This window comes from Opisthorchis viverrini (assembly GCF_000715545.1).
Source record: "Opisthorchis viverrini unplaced genomic scaffold opera_v5_157, whole genome shotgun sequence".
Taxonomy (NCBI): Eukaryota; Metazoa; Platyhelminthes; class Trematoda; order Opisthorchiida; family Opisthorchiidae; genus Opisthorchis; species Opisthorchis viverrini.
Window position 1 is genome coordinate 163,295 of NW_008751813.1, and position 22,556 is coordinate 185,850.

Here is a 22,556-nt window from a genome sequence, read left to right on the forward strand (position 1 = left end):
CAGAAATCCAGTATCCAGGAGACATTACTCTCTTTGGTTGAGATCCTTCCCAAATACAAACAGTTTTTAATAACCTTAATAACTCTACCACACGGTTTGGCATGCGCTTCACATGTGCCAAGCGTAAAGTGCTGCTGCAAGACTGGGCGGGATGAAACCCACACCGCATGCTTGCTGGTGAGCCAATCGCCATGGTATATAAATTTATTTACCTGGGCAGCTGTATAAGTTCCGATGGACTGGCTGGAGATAAGATTATTTTTCGAATCGGAAGGACCAAGGTAGCTTTTTCCAACCTCCGACACCCATGGCGCCGACGGGATGTGAGCTTGTCTGTCGAGGAAAGAGTTTACACTGCGGTGGTGCAATCCGTACTGCTTTATGAATCAGAGACGTGTTCCCTACGCCCAAAGGACATACGGAAGATGTCAGGGTTTGATCATTGGTGTCTCCGCATCATTGGTCAGGTCTGGTGGGAATATCGGATTAGTAATTCTGAGGTACGTTAGATGTCCTTAAGAAGAAGGAACTCTCCCGCAATAGATGAATCACTCACGCTTCATAGGTTGCGCTGGTTGGGACATGTAATCCGCATGACAGAAGACCGTCTGCCTCACAGAGGTCGTTTCCCCCAGCGCTATGCTGAGTGGAAACGACCGAGTAGTGGACAGTGGATGACCTGGCAACGAAGTGCGAAAATACCAATCAGTAAATTTAGTCGGGTGGGCAACTGCCGCCTCCCTGGGTGGGGGCCGCGGGATTCAAATCACCAGTGGTTAATGACATTGGCGGAAGTGGCTCAATCACGGTCAGTGGCGCTCGCGCATCAAACCTATCATCTTCAGTGCTACTTAATTTCTGGACAAACGGAACATGCCTTCGCCCCCAAGGCTTGGTTGTGTGTTCCACTTTTCCATTTTCCGGTGACCGAGACTGTAGCAGCTGGAACCAATATGCCTATGGTGCACGGTTTATAGCAGATATATTGATTGGTTGATTGGTGGAAACCTGGGGCTACTAACTGTTTTAGATGAACGATGGCTATCAATCATTGGTCTAGTGAGAACAACGCATTAGTACTGACGCAGTTCACCGTTTGGTGATCCTGACGGGCCTTTAATCTCTGGGTCAACTCGACCTAATCGCGCACGATATCTTCTGATTTGTAAGCCAATATCCCGACTTGGCGAGCATATCCACTTCCATATGACTAACATCCTTTTTGAAAACTCAGCTTGAGGCAGCGAAGCACGGGATTTCAGCCAACTATCGGTGACGACAATGATGCAAGAAACCGACGGATGAGTCATCAAGTACGATGTGCTTCACTAATTTTGGGCCTACCCTGCCCGTAAATCATAGGACGTTGGTCAACAACTGTCGCATATCGTAACCTTTCTGGCCCTAAACACGCTTGCGGCTTGTTAATGACTTATGGGTCATTAACACAAGTGATGGTCTTTCTGATAGGACCTGCCGGGTGCTAAATAACATCCACTGGTAGCTAACTTGTTTTATAGCGTTTGTTTACCAATGACGGATTTTTTCGAAATTTCAATAGAAAGTCGAAGGAGTGTTTCAGTACGCCAACGCAACAAGTATCGTAGCATTGCTCAAGACACACATTGACCCTCACTCAAGATGCTCAACGGTTAGAGCGCTGAGTTGGTTGACTGAAATGTTCGTGGTTCGAACCCGACCTCTGCCTCTCGACTTCCTTTGTTCAGGCTTGGGCAACTTTGCAGTACCCCAGCCCTCGTGCTTCATTGGGGTGGCATGGTAGCTAGGCACTGAAAGGGTACTAGAGCTGAACGGTTATTTGTTATTATATATTACCACAAAGCCTGTTGTATAGTGATCTTCACCTCATTTCAGTCTCCAGTTTACCAGCTATAAATCATGTGCCAGGGGTACGTTGGTCCAAGCTGCTACAGTCTCGGTCACTGGAAAAATGCGAGAGGCAGATCTAGCCAAGCATTAAAGGCGATGACGTAGTCATTTAGTTGGCATTGTATATTGCTCTCAGGGACTGGGGAACTGAGCATCTACGTACTGAAGTGTTGTATGGTGTGAACAGATTTGTAACGAGGTAATTGGAGAACGCGTATTAGGTTTGTGGCGGGTAATTCAGCTGCAGAAAACTTCCAGCACCATCCGGCGCGGTTTCTTAGTCATGTGCTACAGGTGCCGAAACATCGACTACCCAGACGAACTTTGTTCATCGTGCCTTTCGTGGAATGGTGATAGACAACGTATAACTTGGCAGAAGGGTATAAAAGAGATTACGAAGACTTTTGGTGTTGTTAGTCCATCTTTCACGATGGGATTATCATGATGCTCCTGCGCTTGACTAGAGGCACTGCAAGAAATGTCGGCTGGTCGGCGTCAGTGGCACTCGTGCCGTCAATTTCTTTTCGGGTCGTTTGGCTGAGCGCCTGGAGGTGTAGGAACCCCAAGATGCTTGTGACAAGCCAGCACCGGATCCTTGTCCTCTTTTCACCTTAGGGCTTTGGTGTACTCACAAAAATGTTGTGGTTGTACTTTGCTGCTGAGGCATCAGTGCCAACAATGATGTTGCTTTCCCTGATACTGATCGAATCGATCAATATGGGACGTTTGGAAGCGCGACCTGTCTGATAACTTATCTCAAGGTAACGTTATAGTCGCTACATCATCGACAGGGTCTTGATTCTCACGAGTTTCTCCCCGATAGTCAGTCGGCCTGCGCAAAATAATGCCACAAAGCACCTTGGATGTCGCAGCTTCCAAATTGATTCTTGGATGGTTTTCGCATGACATTGAATCCTTTTTGAAGAGTGCGATCACGGCCGATGTGAGCCTTACTGATATGCTGAGTATGAAATCGTCTCGGACAGGCTCAAAACACGAATTTGCTATCTAAATCGAAGTCTTGTAAGTCACATCAGGGAGTACCTCAACTTCATTCGGACTACCTTTTTCAGTAATAATCATCGGCAAATTTTAATCTGTCTCTCCACAGTGCTTGGCACTGATATGATCGTCGTTCCTTTGTTAGTGTTTACTTTTCGTTTACAGATCATCTGGTCCCCTCTCCTGAAGGTTTATGCTCCCTGTCTGATGCGATCAAAGGTTAGCTGTCTTCTGACTCTAATCTGTTCTTCAGATTCCCACTCAGGTAGAGCACTGATATACCGCGAGTCGATTCACCATAGCACCTCAGGTCCCTGAGATGTTTGCATGTAATTCTCTCCCGTTTCCTGATTACGTATCTATTTTAGGTTTAGGGAGCGATGGTTTACGAGTTTTCAAATTTGAAGGAAAGGAAGAATCAAGTTTGGTCCAAAGGTTGGTTTGTAACAGCCCATGGATAACATCGTAACTCAAGCCTGTTATCGAATTCGCTGAAAAACTTCTCATTGGCGAAAAACGCAAAACGGGTGGCACTCTCAGATGGAGAAAAGTTTGTTCTTAGTCCTCCACAGCTTCCCGTTTCAGAGTGACTGTATTGAATACCGAACTCGACCCTTGCTCTGAAATTCCAGTCAAGGATGTTTCAAAAGTTGTGCTTTCGCCGGGTGGGAGTGTGCTTTTCACTTATCAGCCTTATAAAAGTAAGTCTCACTCAACTTTTCTGACCATTTTCAGCTTCCGCGGAACAACCCAATGGTGCGCCAAATGTTCGCGTATTTGATGTTGATACTGGAGATTTGCTCAAGGAGTATATTCACCGTTCTACCGGTGGATGGTGAGTAATTCCCAGAACCATTAACTCCTATAAACCAACAGTCACTTTACTGACTCCTTTTATTTGCTGGGGATGTAGTATCTGTTCATTTTCACGGCACTGAAGCACCTGGGTTCAACACGGGTCTTATCATTGATGATATCTTTAGTGGTGAGGGTGGTGTTACGTCCGAGCAGACCATACTTCCTCTTGATGTTCTGGTCTATGTGTTCAAATATTTGGTCCAAAAAAGGGAACTGGGCTCAGTTGATTCTGAGCTCAGTACTCCTGTCCTTTCCGTCACGAAGAGACTGGACCTTACCGTCCATCTCAGCGATCCATTGAGCTATACTGGAGAGTGTCCCGCGACACTCACAGAGTCTCTCATACCAGGTTGGTCAATGGTTAGAGGTCCGACGAACACAGTCTCCTGGCCCTCCAGGTTGGGATTGGGACGTGTGGCGACTTGCTCCGTAGAAATAGTAATGAATTTGCATTTCCCGCCAAACACCGCTGCCATGCGGTTAGGCTTTTGAGCCATAGGCTTTGGTTGAGGACTCCAATCGTCTAGGCGTGGGCGCTTTGGCAGTATCCCAGCCCTCGTACAGCCATGACATTCACGACTAACAATACTCATGCACGGCAGCGAAGCATCGGTGTTGAACACTGATGTCATGCAGTCGATGATGATGAGGGCGAGATGGCCCAAGTGGTTAGAGCGCGAATTTANAAGGTCCGTGGTTCGAACCCGACCTCTGCTTCTCTACTCCCCTGTCTAGGTTTGGGCAATCTGGCAGTATCCCAGCCCTCGTGCAGCCTTCGGGTGGCATGTCAGCTAGGCACCAGAAGGGTGCTACAGCTGAACGCTTTCTTTCTTTCTTTCGATGATGATGATGATGACTACTATCACTGTGGTCTGTGGTGCGAATCCACTTTGGTTTTATCGATAGCCTTGCGTATCTTGTCATTATATAAGCCTCTTGCATTGCGTTACTATGCCGTATTAGAAAGATGGTTACACCTTTGTACGGAGGCCAGCCGTCCCTCATAACCGAGCATCACATCATTTGGACGGATGTGTCACGTGCAGGACACGGACCAAACGGAGACATGCCCTGACTCGTCAGAATGCCAGCCAATCTGCATCGAGCATCTTTAACTCGACGCTTCTCACCCCATCACGGAGATTCTAGCATGAACTTGTGGAGCACCCTGTGATTACCCTATAAATACAGTTGTAGTAATCTCCCCTTGTCTCCATAAAGGGGTGTGTAGGGCTCCCGTGCGTTTTGATATATCATGGTGGGCGGAGCAGGAAGCCAAGGGACCTATACAGAGTTACACTGCCGTTCAGGAAGACACAACAACCGTAGAGGAAAGGAACTTGAAGCTAGATGTTCCCTATTGGGTGCTTTATGTAGGGACCATTTCGCAGGACAATATGACGGGACATTTCCTGCGTAATGTGAGATAGTCTTCATCGAAATATATTCAACTACGAGCAGTTTCGTGACCATCTTTGGCTATCCGAAGAACATAAATTCTTCATAAAGGGAACTACTCACAAGGTTGCTGAAGACTCTTCGACAGCCCTCCAAATTGTAATTTAGGTATATAAGAAAGCACAGTACATCTGGAATTTGATACTCCTGAACTTCACTGTTAAATATGGTTGATTCACATGGCCACTGAATACTATTCTTCAGGGATTCTCCCAGTAATAGAGTGACGTCTTAAATCACCGATTGTCTGAAAATTGCGTGGAACACCTATCATTTCTTTCCCCGGGGGCCTACGATTCAAATGGTCAGACATGGATTGCCGGTGCTCAGTTGCCAACGCCATTCGAAGAAAGCACGATGGACGGATATTGGCAGGTTGCCCAATCCTAGGCAGAGACCGTTATGATGCGGAGGTTAGGTTTGAACCACGGATCAGTGAGTGCACTTCTTAACCATCAAGCGGTCTCGAAGCAGCCAAAGGGTATTGCTACTTTCTTCTCCCCATTTTGTCTTCTGACCGACAGTCATTATCAATTAATGGCTCACGCCTCATGCGTCTCCGAATAGAGTCCAGCAAGGAAGGATTACGTTTGTTTCACCCAGCACTCCCGTTCGAAAAACATATAAAAATCGTTCAGCGGTAACACTCTTCCGGTGCCCAGCTGCCATGCTACCCGAAGGCGAGTCTGTCGCAAAACCAAATTAGTTTGCAAATGAGTGTAGTTCGCTAATTTCGTGCAATTTGGTTTCAAGTAGAACAGAGGGCCAATTCCTGCTAGGAATTTTTCGTATTATCATAGTGCATAACGTACTAGTGTAGCTCTGTCATGTGAATGAATATCACCGCAGTGTATGATCTTTTGAATTTGTGGCGACTGTATAACATGGTGGTTCTGAACGGTTTTTTGTTCCCATAGGCAACCTCAGTGGACCAATGACTCGGCGTATTGTGCAGTTCGTATCGACGGTGATGTTCAGTTGTACAACAAGGGACAATTCGGTAGGCAACTCTCCCGACGTTTTTGCTATTAGTCATACGCAGTTTTTCTTTGAAATTGCTTTTGCGCATCATCAAAACTCGTAACTGTAACCCAACTACTACCCAGTCCACCACTGGCTTCATCGTCCTTGAGGTTCATTATGTGGGTGAAATTCCTAAGTTTCTGTTTGAATACAACAGTGTACGCGGTTCGTGAGGTACAATTGATTAAAATTAAGTTAATGTTAACGAATAACCTAAATGGATCCCATCTGAGTCTATCGTTTATAATATTCTTCAGCTGGGATTCCGTTACACCCGTCAACACCGATTTACTTTGAAACGGAATGTATTTTATCATACTAGTGATTGTTTCTACTTAGTGCGACTTGTCCCAGTGAAAACTGAGTCTCAAAACGATGTGATACAAGTGGAGCTCAAAGTAGCTCAGTGTTTAAGGCACAGACTTACTGACCGGGAGGCCCGTGGTTCGAATCCAACCCTGGCAGTCTAGGTTTGGACAACTCAGTAATGTCTCTCTCTCCTCTTGCTTCCTTCGGGTGGCTTGGCAGTTAGACCACGAAAGGGTGTCACAGCTGAACGAGCTGGAACGAGCTCGTGTCTATATGGGGGATGATGACATGATACCGTTAAATTTTCCCTGCTTGGCCTTACTACTTTGGATCCCTCTATGTACTTCTATGTACTTACTATATAAGTATTAGTAGGGATTAAACTGGTCTCCTCGGTAAGTTCCTTTCCAAAGAGACAGCGAAATTCATCAACTAGTGATTTGGAATAAACGGAAGAAGGAAACTGGAAGTCCGTGGAAGTTTGGTCCATACTACTCCCTAAAAGAAATGACTGGGAGATCAGGAAACGCGAATGTAACATGGCGGTTTGTTTGTCCAGGGTGATCCAGGATGTTTGAACATCCAGGTTCAAACCATGGACTTTCCGGTCAGTAAATTCGCGCTCTAACCACTGAGCCATCTCTTTCTGCTGACAGTGTTCCCGGTGAGATGATTGCGTGCTTGACCTTTCTCCAACTTGTCGCGCCGACGTGATATTGGCCGTTCTGCGTGGGAGGAGGGTGTGCAACGTTGCAGCGCGACTGGTGCTGTTTTATGAGTGTCAAACTTGGTTGCTTTCTGTGGAGGATGGAAGACATATGCTCGCAGGCAGCATTACAAATATTACAAATATAAAAAAAATACAAATGGGGGCATTGCATTTCCACTGCTGAACTACGTTGTATGGTTTATATAAAGGGAAAACTCTTCGACAGCCCACAGCCGGTGTATTTCTCGAAAACAGTCCAATTCGGGTTCAAGTAGAACATAAGGCTGACGGAAACTCGGGGACTGCGCCTACCTGATGAGCCCAAAGCAGAAGAGCGAAACCGGTCGTGGGCTGTCGAAGAGTTTTCAGCAACGTTGTGAATAGTTCTCTTTATGAAAATATACTGTGACATCTCGAATATCGTGCCAACTGAATCATGAGGCGGCCTGTGTGCAGCACATTCAGCTGGAGGATATCATAAACGAGAGATTCAGTTGAGCCTCTCATGAAAACCAAATTGATTTGCAAATGAGTGTATTTCTCGAATACGTTGTATGATGTTTGGTGATGATCGACTGACCATTTGATATACGCTGGCTCGGTTATTTGTTGCGCATTCTCAAAAACCGCCTACCCAGGAAGAGCGTATTTGTCCTTGAAGGTTTGAGGTGAAAGAAATCCACACACGGACAGCTTACGGCTTATCAGAGAGGGACCACGGTCCAAATAGCGGTCATAGTCAGCTCGGAAAGCGAAGTACTTTCCCAATCGGTAACCAGAGATCCTTGCCACTGTGGTGCGACATCACGAAACCAGTGGCGCCCACTCAGTCACATTCATCTTTTCGTCTTCGGCATTACATCTCTGTTCTAGGTGGCGATCAGATTCACCGTATCCACAGCTGAAAAAAGGTATCAGAATAGAAGCCAGGAGTGCGTGCTCTAAAGATTGTTGAACAAGTGTTTTGACTCCTTCTTAGAGGGAACTTCTCACATGGGAAAGCGCTTCATCGACACATCAAAACAATTAGAGTGTTTCCCTGGACAAACAGACGTGTCAACAACTGCCGATAGGAGGAAATTTGAGTGTTTCATCTGGATCTGTTGTGTTCATGGCTGTATGTGGACTGATATGCTTCCAGATTGTCCTAACCTAGATGGGAGAATGATTGGGGTCTTCAACCAGAGCCCAACCGCAAGGCAGCAGTGATTGGTAGAAACCATTTGAGTGATGCAGATTTCAAGGAACAAACCGCTACACTTGTTTCAACCCCCCGGCCTGGAAGGTCAGGGGACTATCAGACCTCTGTTCATTGGTCAACCTGGATGCTGTACAGGAATCCCTCAGTACGACTCAATGGGCTACGGAGGTGCGCAAACCGTCACACGACGATGAGTTCCAGTCCCTTCGCGACGGAGGATGATATGGTTGAGTTCTCGTTTCAGAAGAGCTTGGTAAATAATCGATAGTTTTTATTTGGGCAGCGTTTCGCTTTTGACACAAAAGCTTCATCAGGCCAATTGAGCAGGTCACCAAATTGGCTAGGTTATAAGACAGACGGGGACCCAATCAGTAAGCCTCTTCAAACTAGATCAGTGTTGAGTCTCAATTAACAGCTCTTGTCTGCTGGTGTGGTTGCCAAAATCTTGAATTGATGGGTTGGAGGGGTTCCAAATTAGTTCCGATCGCTTTTTGTTTCTTAATCTTCCACTCCAGGATGCTTTACTTGATGATTCATCTCGGGTGCCGCTGTTAGATTTTCCCTGGTCTTTGTGGGGTTGTGAGTGCTCCGACAATTTAGTTTGAGGGGAGTTGAGGTCAAGTGTATTTTAGATGATGACCACTTTTCCTTCTGATGACCGCACACCAACACGTGTCAGCTCGAGTGACCCAAGACCGTCCTCCACACGCTAGCCAGTTCCACGCCTTCCATTCTGTTAACGCTAGGATGCTTGGTGATTTCGAACAGCGGCCCAAATTGATGTGAAGAACAAGCTTCGGGGTAGTGGATATCCAGCTAGCTTGATTAAGCGTCAATTGCGAAGGGTGTTGGTACCGGTAGCGAAACTCAACAGGGAATGGCCCGGGACCGCTGTTATATAAACTAGGCACATCGGAGGTCATTCGAAGAATTCTAAACACGGCTAACATAAGAGTAGCTTCCCAAAGGGGGAACACTGCGCTCTGCACTGGTGCAATTGAAGGATCGCCTCCCGGCAAACAGAACCAAGGACTGTGTCTACAAAATTAAGTGTAATGACTGCGTCAAGGCTTATATAGGACAGACGGCCAGGGAACTACACATCAGAGTCGGAGAGCATAGTAGAAAAATAAACAGACCGCCGAGAAACGCAGATGATTATCAAGCGTTACTGAAAGACTGCGGAACACGCACTGGACATGGGACACAAAGTAGACTTAGAAAATGTTGAAGTTTTGAGGCGGGGACTACGGTTCACGTCACAGGCTAATCGCCGAGGCGGTAGAAATCGCCGAGCATCTAGACGGATGTGTCACGTGCAGGACGCGGACCAAATGAAGGCATGCCCTGATTGGTCAGAATTGCCAGCCAACCGAGTCGAGCGTCCTTGACTCGACGCTTCTCGCCTCATCACGGAGATTCTAGCACGACCTTGTGGAATACCCCGTGATTACCCTGTAAATACAGTTGTACTAATTTTCCTTTGTCTTTATAAGGGCTGTGTAGAGCTCCCGTGCCTTTTGATATACCATTGTGGGCGGAGCAGGAAGCCAAGGAACCGATACAGAGTTGCACTACCGTACATCAAGTGGTTAGGTTATGCGCCCATCCATCGATGCTTTGGTATGCAGTGGACCACTCTTGATGTTCGGCGTTTCTCTCATATCCTTACTCATGGTCGTATTTCCAATGGACAATGTGCTGTTCAGTGCGCATTTTTGTGACGTTGATGTACATGTATGTTGTTCTCCTTCAGACAGCAAGCCAACCGGTCGCCTGGCTGTAAAAGGCATGTGTCATTTCTCACTGAGCCCCAGTTCCATCGTACCCAGCGTCGCTGTGTATGTTCCTTGTCAAAAAGTAAGTCCTGAGCTTGTCAGTGCTACGAATTTTTTTAAATTTATTTTCGTGACAGACAGCTGTCATGTCGGTCACAGTACAAGCAGCACCGGTTTTTGGTCGACATTCGGCATTGGCAGGCTTGTGTTCATGGCCGTCATGCGACATGCCGCGTTATTCAGTTCTAGTCAGAAAAAACTCAGATGTTAGGTTTCGAGCTCAGCAACCACAGATTTCAAGTTACAAAGGCCATAACTGATCATCAACTGGGCATACCAATGAAATGGCTTCGAAAGGAGAAATATGACTCGTATTTGCCCGTTCCGATCTGAGTGTCAGTAGAGGATTCTCTATTTCACCGAGACTAGACCACAGATTGCCCATCAAAACTGCACCATTAGAACCTTTGGTTGTCTAGACCCCAGTGCGTGATTTTTTCGCTTCGAGAAGTCATCTGGTTTTCATCACCCGAGGATAGAAGGGTGCCATAACGACCGACCCTGTCGTTGGGACTTTTCACAGCCTGGTTTCTCCTATTCCATACGTGGCTTGTCAAAGGGCAAACAGCCTCCCGAATTATCAGGGAACTTGGACGTGACCCCTACTCCTTCGCCAAAACCCAGTTTCTTGTGCAACTGAGAGTATTTATCAAGATGGAGAAGTTCGGAATGACTGTTCTGTAAAGCACCCGCTCCTGATCATGCTGATCATGGGGAGTCACCAGACAGTCTTTTACTCCGCAACCGCTGGTCACTACAGACTATAAATTCAACAATCTCCCAGGGTCTGAACTTTGCATTCACCTGAGCAATACGGGACTGTGTGCAGTCGAAGGAGCAAAAAGCGATGATTTATTGCTTGATATTACATCGTACAGGACTGAAAAGACGGTCGAATCATCAGTATTCCCGTAAATATGCATCCCGGTTTTTAATGATGTGTGATAGTCTGTCTTTGTTGTTGCTAATTCACCTCGCTTCTCGTTGGGTAGCGTGAAATGAATATCTGCTTGTAGATAGTTTCCAGATTTGTACAATTCGCCTTCACATCACTCTCGTTTGACCAATCCTCTTCCTGTCCTGGCTCAGTCGTTCCGGTGGGTCCAAACGAAAGGGTTGTGGGGTATCATGTGCCCGAGTGATGGTGGGTTCTGGTCGGAACGAAACTCGAGTTCGCCGTCTTCGATGTGGACCCACCCGAGTGAGCTCGCAAGGACAGGAGGGGGAGGGCTTTTCAAACTAGAGAGACGTGAATGTATAATCTCCGCTCATCTGGGGGTCGGTTAACTAGGGTTGAAAAGTGCTGATGGACCGAAGCGAACCTCCTTTCAATGACCTGATTCCTAGTACGGCCATCGCGCTGTGCACTTCAGGCAAGCGTGGTAGAGTTTGCTCGTACCTTCAAACTATGACCACCTCCCTAGTATGGCAACATCTATTCGTTTGTTAAATCCCCGTGTCAGGGAGAGATTGATGTTCTAATTTCACGAGGCTTTTGAGAATTGAACTCCAGAGCATTATGATGGGGTACACAAAACCTCAGTTTCATCTCACTTGTGGACCCTCGAAATGGGACAAATGCGTTTGGAAATATGAAGAATTACTCTGCGTGATAAAGATAGTCGTTCAGCTGTAGCACCCTTCCAGTGCCGTGCCACTCGAAGGAAGCACGAGGGCTGGTATACTGCCAGGTTGCCCAAGCCTAGGCAAGAGAAGTCGAGAAGCAGAGGTCGGGTTCGAACCGCGTACCTTCTGGTCAGTGAATTTGCGCTCTAACCACTTGAGCCATTTCGCTCCCTGCTCTAGTAAAGAGTTGAAATATAGAAAAAGAGTGGGGACTTAGTCGAGAAAGGTTTGTATCCTTGGAGAAGGCGGTCTGGAACTGGATGCCTACTCGTTGGGAAAGGAATGATATGAACGCATCCGAGTACCATATCGTAATCGAATGCTGTCAGCGCGATTGACGTTTGAAGACTCCGCCCAGCAAAAACACACAAGAGCTTCAACTGATCAGCCGTCTAGATAGTGATCGTGAACGCCACTGAAATCGGTTAGGTCTCATGTCCCGTGAGGCTTCTAATCATGCACACAGAGATTTACACACCCACTATGATTGTGGCCACTTTCATTTTGCGGACCCGTGTCGTGCTCGATCCTTCTGACAACATGGGTTTTGAATGAAAGACGGTAGTTTGACTTTCATTATAGCTATCCCAACCACACTAGGCTGATAAGCTTTAGTTTTACTCCACTTCGGTGGGTACACGTTCCAACCAGTGGATATGAAGATATCGGTAATCAAAGATCTGGAGGTCGAATGAACTCCGCCTGTATCTTGTTTGACCTGATTTCTTGCGACTTGTAGAGTTTTTTTTCGACTGAGTAAGATCTATCCCCATACTCATACATTCGGTCTCACACATTTCCCATACTCAGGGACAACCATCTTCAGTACGTGTCTTTCAGTGGCACTCGGGACAATTCCAACTGATTACCAGCAAGTCTTTCTATCGTGCCGACACGGTCCAACTCTGTTGGAACGATCGCGGGATGGATTTGTTGACACTGAGCTCAACCAAGGTAAGGTTGTTGCCTCTCTTGCGTCGTACAGATGAGATATTCGGACCATTCACATATGGGGCGTTTGACAGTGTCTTCTCAAGTCGTTTGTAGGTGAACTGAATCGAAGGAATTTTTGATGTACATCATTTTTGTTCGCCCGGTCACTTGGTTAGGATCCACCGTCTGTCCGTTTTCCTACTTTCCTGTCTGGATATTCATATTTTCATGACCGAATTTCGTTTGCTTTGTGTTCTCAGGCTAGTGACATTCGATTCCGGGGTTCGATTGATTTGGCCCTGAAGGTAAAGAGACAAAATGTCCGGTTCTGTTTTAGGATTACTTTTCACATCTAACCAGCTTTGTCCCAAAGCTCGAGATAGTTCAGGGGTCAGGGCGTGAGCTCACTGATCAGAAGTCGGTCAGCTGTAACACCCTTTCGGTGCCTAACTGCCATGCCACCCGAAGGTTGCACGAGGGCTGGGATACTGCCAGGTTGCCCAAGCCTAGACAGGGGAAGTCGGGAGGCAGAGGTCGGGTTCGAACCACGGACCTTCTGGTCAGTAAATTCACGCTCTAACCACTTGAACCATGGTCCCTGGTTCGAACCCAACCTCTGCATCTCCACTACTTCTCTCTAAGTTTGGGAACCCCGGCAGTATCTCAGTCCTTGTGTTTCCTTCAGGCGGCGTGGCAGACAGGCACTAAAAGCGTGTCACATCGGAACGGTTAGTATAATTTCAAAGCTAAAATGACCATCCACCAAGCTTTACTCATCAATCGTGATTCGTAAGCATGGTGATCGGCAGTGTCGTGACAGCGTCTGAGATAACAAGTTTATCCTGTGTTAATAGTGCTTCCTGAACACGTTTGATGGGCATTGTCGTTCTCAACGGTCCTTCGTTGACCAGCTCATCAACTGTAGATTACGTTGCTTTTGAGCCCTATACAGGGTTGTGGTTAACCGTTCGACGTGGTCCGCACTTTTGGTCATGCTTGGAGCAATGTATTGCCAATCATTGTCTCATTTTTGCTAAAGTGCCCACTATCTCGTAGCACACTGACTTCAAATGCATCCAGTATGATTTCGAATGTAGATCACACAACCTCCAGAGCATCCGACCCTCCGACTGAAGGATTTCTCTCGTTTCCATGCATGAGAGTTCAGATACTGCCAGGTTGCCCAAGCCCAGACAGCATCAGTCGGGTTGAAACCACGGACCATCCGGTTTACAAGTTCGCACCTTAACCACTGAGTTATCTGGAATTCCTCGACGTATGTACTGTTCCGGTATTTGTTGCTAACCGTTGGGGCAGGACCAAGCAGTTGACAAGGAGAATAAACCTAGACATGCTTGAAGCTGCGTCGAGTTCATCTAGGATTATAGTGGTTTTCCTCGCAATCTAAATGTCCCGGTACCGCGTTACGTTCCCCTCATCCGTGGGAATCCGCTAGTTGGAATGCGTAACAAGACCAGTTCTGTTGGGTATAAAGTAAATTTGGTGTGAATCACCCGGTGAAGTGTATCTTCCATGAGATATGAACGATATTATTAGTACCCGATGATATCAAGTTCCCATTATCTTACTTGATCTCAGTTTCGATTCCCTCTCTCTGGGTGTTCTTTTACAGACGAGCGAGGAGAGTTACTATGGGGACCAAGGTCTATTCTACCTGACCACAAAGCGGTCCAGCGACAGTGCTGTGGTCACCATGCCACGCAAAGGTCCGATTTATGATGTGGCCTGGAGACCGGATTCGAGTGCGGGGACACAGAATGAGGCAAGATCCACCGAACAACTGTTTGCTGTGTGTCATGGATGTACGTAGCCCCAGGCGATAGCTTTTTCCATCTTTCACCTGCCATGTCACCCAAACCTCCGTAGATAGTTCCGATCATATCCCAACTCTTTCCTTCCATACCCCCCTTAGTTGTGCCTGCCTCGGTTACCGTGTTTGGAACGGACTGCGAACCACGATTCAATTTCGGTACGGGCTCTTGGAATCAGATCCATTTCAACCCACATGGAAATCATATCCTTTCGTTCCACTTTATTTTGATGTTTTTTTGCACCGCTTTTTCGTTCGCAAATTGTAGGTAAACATATGGTCAGGGCCTGACAAATTCGACTCTGTTATCCAATCGTTTAGCTTCTATTACATTCAGGGATCCTTAGCTATGTTAACCGGTTGGTTGATGCGTGCAACTGCTGACAAGGACCGCCTGGTCGGTCCTTCCGCACCCCCCCCCCCGAACCCCACTGGTGAAGAAACTTCCTGTGACCGAGCATTTTCCGGTGTGGTCACTGTATCATCATCCCCTTCCATGAGAATACTGATGGTTACTCAGACAAGTTAGTCAAACCGTACGCGAGTGGCGAAACCAAGTTTCAGCCAACTCCACATAGGCCAAGCGCTTTACGTTTGCTTGCTTGCAAGCCTCATATACGCGTAAAAGTTGCATACTACTGAATTAAGTGTCCAGTGACGCTAAATATGTACGCAGACGTAAATACATACATAATAAGATTTTCTTGAATCACCTCACTCTCGTCCGAAATTCGTTCTATTTTCTACCCTGCCATTTGATCCACAAAATTGTGCATATTTCTTTAACTTAATTGATCCCTACTCGGCCCGGGTTCGAACCTGTTCACTGCTGCTTTTAGCTGGACTCGGAAATCTCCCGGGTGACATGTGTGTATGGGACTTCGCTCGTCAAGAGCGTTTGTCCACCTTCAAGACCACTGACATAACCAGTGTGACTTGGATGAATGATGGTGAACATCTCCTAATGGCTACAACAACTCCGCGGCTCCGCGTCAATAATGGGTGAGTCCGCGGAACTTTGTCTGTCATTCCTTTTACCTGTGGCAGCATCCTGGCGTACAGCTCGGAAAGAGCGCGGGGGGAGGGTGCAGATTGTCCAAGCCTATATGGGCGCAGTCAGAAAGCCAGGGTTCAATCCAACCACGATCAGTGGTTCTCAACTTAACCACCGAGCTATTTCAAGCCATTTCACTCCTGTGGTATGTGTTTACTATCAGTACATACTGGGCCGTTTGAAACCACGTCTTTCCAATCAGTAGGTCCGAACCGTTCCATGCTTCCAGTCGGGCCGCTAAGGAAATCCTGATGTCTTTCCAAATGTTTGATTATTAAGGGAGCCGCACCAGGAACAAGATTTTGGCTTAATTCTTCCTGGCATCGCCTCTGGGAGCGAGATGGCTCAAGTGGTTAGAGCGTGAATTTACTGACCGGAAGATCTGTGGTTCGAACACGACCTCTGCCTCCCGACTTCCCCTATCCTAGGTTTGGGCAACCTGGCGGTATCCCAGCCCTCGTGCAACCTTCGTGTGGCATCGCAGCTAGGCACCGAAAGGGTGCTACAGCTGAATGATGTATAACTACTAATGGTGGTATCCAAGTCCTGGGTTCTCAGCTGGACTGTGGAGAGGAATCCCAGTGATTCAGCGTTGGTTTTGTCCACACACGTTGTTAATTGCTAGAGCCGATTTAAAATCAAGATGAAGCCTTAATCGGTTTTCAAGTGAAATCTGTCTCTGTGTAGAAAAGCTGAGGAAGACAGTACAACTATTTTGTCCTTGTTGGGGAGCATGGGTGTTCTGGGGATGAACGATGAAGGTCCCTTGTTGACGGGCTTCTCTAGTAACGGCTAATGTGAGTTGTGAGATATCTTATTTAACTTATGGTTAAATTATGCGATGAGTAACCCGCTCAGAAAGAAAGGCATCCATTTTGGGAATCGTCAGTTGATGGTCCAATCAACATGTGACCACACAATGTAAATCATGTGAGTGAATCGCGCATGGCGCTATATCTTGCTTTATGCGGTTTAAACGTACTGCTAGTCAAGCACTCATGACAGAACGGTATGGTCTTCAACCATCAGCCCCGGGAGGTCGCGCGTTCGAATTTTTTCAAGAGATTCGTGAGACACACTGCTTATGATTTCCAATGAGGGTGTGCACTGTTTCTTGGCTCTTCAGCTCAGGTTACCCCAACTTGTAGAATGAAACTCCGCCTAGGAATTCGTCATAATCAAGCCTTTTAGCATCCTACCGGTACACAATCACAAAAAAATCTAGAGCAAGCAGAAGGGCCGCAATAGTTGATTGTCTGTTCGCCCAGCTTGGCAGTTTTGTTGCAAATGTTTCATCTTCAATCGAAGTGAAATTGTCACTGCGGATGTCAACTCGATTGGTGATAAAACGCTTGAAAACCAACTGCCAAGTTCACCGAACAGAACAACAAACAAGCAGCGCACTGGAGCTACCTCTATTCCGCAAAATCGTTGACTGGAAAAGTGCCCAAATATTTTACAACACCAATAGAAAGACCAATTCAAACCAACAGTATCTTGCGCCTCAACCGCTGGCTTTCTCGTAGTCGTCAGTCCGTGTATCTTACGGTAAGTATGTATTGGGTCGAGATGGACCAAGTGGTTAGAGCGCGAATTTATTGACCGGAAGGTCCGTGGTTCGAACCCGACCTCTGCCACTCGACTTCCCCTGTCTAGGCTTGGTTTACCTGGCAGCATCCCAGCCCTCGTGCTTCCTTCGGGTGGCATGGCGGCCAAACACCGAAAGGGTGCTACAGCTGAACGATTTTTTTGCAGTATGTATTGGGGCTAATTACGAGTATCCTTCTCTACGGTCCACCGGTTGCCATGCCGGCTCCCCTCTGCGGAGTCTTGCCTCGTTTCGTCATCATCCTGGACATCATTCATCATCATTGGTCAGCTGTAGCACCCTTTCGGTGTTTGGCCGCCATGCCACCCGAAGGAAGCACGAAGTCTGAGCTACTGCAAGGCTGCCCAAGCCTAGATAGGAGCAGTCGAGATGCAGAGGTCGGACTGGAACCACAGACCTTCTGGTCAGTAAGGGCACGTCTTAACCATCTCGAGCTTATCCTGGACATAGGAAAACTGAAAAATGTTATGACAATAATACCTCGTATAGTAGCTTTTTCAGGGCGCAAACGCTCACCAAATACCGACAAAATCTAGTCGCTTCTTGGTAACTGACAGATGTGCCGCATTCTCATGAGGATCGCTAAATTTTACTCGGTTACCTATTGTGCGTACTCAACAGGGATGAATCCACTAGGATAGGTACATTTTAGACTAAGCCATTGCGATGTTTCACAGCATGTTTTTGCGTAAATTGGAAATTCTATTGAAGTTCAACTTTCATTCTTCACCCAGTACAATGCTTATCTCATTTCGGGGAAGTGAATGTCTTGAGACTTGCTTTTTTTATACTCAAAACCACTTTTACACATCCCTTCGACCGTACCTTTAGCTTTGGGATATGGCACTACAGCGGGAAGAAATTATTTTTCCAGCGTGTGGAACCTCGTGCAGTACCACGTCCAGCAACAATGGACCTGCCAGCTGCCACAGATCACGAACTTTACCAGGTATTCGTGATGCCTCAGGATCACCTGCCTCCAGCCCCACGGCCGAAGAAATTCGACCCTGTGAGTTCATCTAACGTTTCCCTCGCGATCCAAACCGTTGAACTTTCTATCGGTTTTCTGACCGTAAAAAATACGTGTTTCAGGTGTTGCAGGTATCCAGTGGCACTGGAACAACCTCCAAGGGAGGAAAGTATATCCCACCAGCCCTTCGGAATCGGTCTGAAGTCGCCAAGCAAGCAGTTGCCGCTGCACACACTTTGGACAGCGTGAAAGGACAATATCAACCCCCAGCTGCGCGTCCGAACCTGCCTGTAGGAATGGACCCGAGTAAGCGTAGACTTTTTTTTATCACCGTTTGACAATTGGTAGGTAGTTGTTGTATCGTGGGTGGCCGTCTATTGGTTACGCCTGCACTGAGCCTGCCAGACTACACGATAGGGAGAAGACAGAGAACTCGGGACACGGTTGTATTGTCGGGACAAAACACACAGAGCGTCTGCGTAAATATACAGGATGACTAAGTGGCCAAATAGGGTCGTTCACTTGTTCGTTCCGTACAGCCAATGGTGGTGTTCCGGTCGTGAACATTCTCAGGCCCACTACGCTGGTCCTGTGTTGCTAAGCCGTATGGTGAGAGCCGTGTTTCGTGGGTGCCGCCAACTCACCTACTTTCCGGACGTGTGGTACCGATGTTGACCTTGGGGATGCGTCACTCTCTGCACGTGCTTTTTTTCTGTCTGGGCTCGTCCTGACAGTAGTTGAGTGCGCCAAACAGGCGGACGCGTGTCCTGACTGTGTTCTTGTAATATTGTACAAGAACATTGTACCAGAATATTGTACAAGAAAATACAATATTTGCGCTTTGAACCCCATAGCCGAATACACTAAAACTCCTGGTTCACAGCCCCCCCTCGAGTTGAGTCGCTCCGTTCACCAGTCCTGGTGATATTGCGAACACAACTTGGGGGAGCAGAACAATTAAGGAAAGAAACTACTCACAAGTTTACTGCAGCAACCTTCGGCAGCCCACGACCAGTTTTGCCCTTCTTGGGGCTCATCAGGTAGGCACAATCTCCGACTTTCTGTCAGTCGGGCTTTGCTAACCCAAGTAGGACAATGGGTGTCATCAAGTTGGCCCGGCAACATGTTTGCGTACATGTGTGTCTGTATGTTTGTACAAGGAACCACAGCCATTGGATTGATTTAATATGGGAAGGCTCGTAACTCACACTACCATTGAAAGGAAGAAGGCATTCGCTGCGGAGTTATTTATTAGAAAATGCCAACCAGACAGTTACAGACTATTGGAAAGGGAAGCAAAACTCTCATTTGCATCTTATTTACAAAAACTGGACATTCATCTTCTCCTGAACGCATCTCCCTGAACTTTCCTGGATATTTATTGACTGTTGCTCAAATCCAAGCAAATGTGACTCCACAAGTTCCGTAATAGTTCTCACTTTTCAAGAGACGCAAAGCAGATTCACGAGAAAACATACTACTCGCATGCCCCCATCAGTAGTCTCACCGTCACACCAGGACTTTCTTGTGCTGGCACGGATGTTGACACTATGCTGTACTAGTCGTCCATCACGCTTGTGTGTTTGCTGTTTATTCCCATAAGTGGATGATTGAGGTATCGCAGTATATTTCCCCGACGTAACACACTACTTATTACAATGAAGTAACATCTGCCCAGCTGTATCACCCTTTTAGTGCCTAGCTGCCGTGTCAGGAGGCACGAACGCTGAGATACTCATAAGAGTAGTTGAGATGCTGCGATTGGGTTCGAGCCACGAACTTTCCGGTCTGTAACTTCACGCCTAAACCATTGAACTATCCCGAGCTCATATAAGGTTGCTGAAAACTCTTCGGCATCCCATGACCGATTTCATCGTTCTTGGGGCTAATCAAGTGCAATTCAGTGTTTAACATAAGCTTACTGGAAACCCAAGGACTACGCCTATATGATGAGCTTCAAGAGGGACGCAGTCGGTAGGGGATAGTCGAAGAGTTTCATGAAACTTATGAGTAATCTATTCCGTCTAGAAGACGTACTGCGATATCTTGGACATCGTACCAGCTGGAACTTGAAGCGGCCTCCTTGCAGCACATTCAGTTGAAAAATGTCATAAACGAGAGTTCCATCTGGGTCTATCGTTAACACAGGTGTGTTTATCTCGCCAGTGGTATACTGAGATTTGTTGTACAAATTAGCAAATGGCACTGTAGACTTTATTCAAACGCTTCTTTTCCATACTTGGGATCGTCTGATCTGTACCGGACTCGGAGTTACATATGGGGAACCAGGGCGGTACGTGTGGCATTCGTATCAGTCTTCCCTGTGGCGATTATCGTTCACCTACATAAATATTGTTCCCATATAGCTACTTGTCGTAGGCAGATGTCGACCGACATGTGAAGTGACCACGTGGATGACTGCTTACGAAGGTCTTGCTGTCTGATTCTCCGTGAGTATTGTGTATGTGTGTGTGAGAGAATTTTGATGTCGTTGGTCACAGCGTGTGAGATTCTGGAGTTCTTTTCTGTTTGTTCCCCATCATTCAGATATGCTGGACACAAAAAAGCCGAAGAAGCGCAAGAAGCCTGCTGCGGAGAAATCGGAGCCTTCGGGCGAGCCACACCCTCCTGGTATGGGTAACAAACAAGCCAGTCAGCTTCGAAAGGTAAGGAGTCCTGTGTATCTCTAGGCTTTGCCCATTCGCACTTCGAGCCTCTATAAGGCCTTTCTTGTAAAATGTTGAAGGGGAAGGTGGATTTTCCGCTTCTTCTGGTGGGCATTCCTTCGCCGGTAGCACACACTAGGTGGGGAGTGACGCTGGACGCTTGTATAGACTTCAAGCCAGCAACCTGTCTTTGCGGATGGGTCTCCCTTACACTACTTACCATGCCGAATAGTTTGGTTGAAATGTGCACTCTAGGAGCTTATTGGACAGTACCACGGCCAGCCCGCACGATCATCCCAGTTGGGACCATGACGCGACTCATTTCAGGCCATTTACTGGACGATTTCTCGCGTTTGCTCTGATGATATGCCTACCGTCTGTTCTGCTACATCGTATTGAGCGGTAGTCCAACGTAAATGGATCGATGCAACATGGCTAGTGTTATGTCTGCTGCTGATTCGTCAATCTGTGGTATCTGCTGCTGACCCGGTCCGGCGCCGGGAGAAAGACTCACGGAAGGGAATACAACAGCTTTGCTCGAGTGCGAGAGCGTGAGTGCGTGCGAGTGCGAATGTACAGTGGTCTCAAGCTAGCTCTTGGACGGACACTGTCTAACTTGGTCCAATGCTGACGCACGCGGTCTGGCTTTGGTACGAGGCTGCGACGTGCTGCATATCGCGGGAGCGTTGTCTGTCTGGTCAACATCTAGCGAAATTGAGAGTCTCGGTAGATTTCGGGCACTCAGTGGTTGCTTTTAGGAAGCTGACCTTCCTGATAGTTAGGCGATTAGCAAGCCTTCTTTTTGCTAACAAAGTCTGAGTTATTTGACTACTTATATTATTTTCCTACCGTCACCGTCATTCCCCACTTCCTTTCCACATTTAGAAACTGAATGAAATTGAAAAGCTTAAGACTGAACGAGCTGCCGGAAAACAACTCGCTTTCAATCAGATTGAGAAAATTGACCGAGAAGAACAAATCCGTGCGGAATTGGCCAACTTGACTTTGAGCGGTTGAGCAGTTTTCCATGTTGACTGCTGCTTTCCCGTCAAATATATTATCCACTTTTGTAGCTGGTTTTTCTCCGATCGAGTGTTCATAAAGCTTGTTGCCTCTGTCAGCAGACTCTCTGGTTATGGTTGGTCGTGTTTGTTCAATCGACACTTTCCTCGTCCGTTGTCCGCGCCGAGTTATCCAAGGACTGTACTGCTTTGATGGAAAAGACTGGAATGCGAGCGAAGAATTCTCTCTAACTGGTTTGTTTAGCAATCAAGGGGGCGGGCAATCAAATAGTAACAACCAATTGCCCATCATCATCATCATCATCCTCGTCAGCTGTAATAACCGCGTAGTTGTCGTACAGTGGTTGTAGCTGCCACAGTTTCGTTCACCGATGATTTGGGGGGGGGGGGGAGGGAGCTGGGCCCGGAGGCGGGAGATGATAAATTGGTGCATAAATCCAGCACTGTTAGTGGACTGTTAGGTGGGGGGATTGACAAGGGAGCTATGCATTGGAGGCAATAGCTTGGATGCACGAGCGCCATTGAGGGCGCGACTGGGCCTTGTCTGACAATGTCTC

At 47.2% G+C, this 22,556-nt stretch overlaps 1 protein-coding gene across 1 annotated transcript; it reads left to right on the forward strand.

Moving 5' to 3' along the window:
• Positions 1-3,057: 3,057 nt before the first annotated feature.
• Positions 3,058-22,162, forward strand: T265_14200 (hypothetical protein; the record flags this gene model as incomplete). Its single annotated transcript, XM_009172507.1, has 12 exons — positions 3,058-3,111; positions 3,628-3,727; positions 6,126-6,208; positions 10,207-10,310; positions 12,725-12,868; positions 14,481-14,670; positions 14,781-14,837; positions 15,518-15,680; positions 18,173-18,350; positions 18,434-18,617; positions 20,859-20,977; positions 21,863-22,162. Coding segments are annotated over 12 exons (1,506 nt in total), but the record flags the coding sequence as incomplete, so codon positions are not given.
• Between the last annotated feature and the right edge of the window lie 394 nt (positions 22,163-22,556).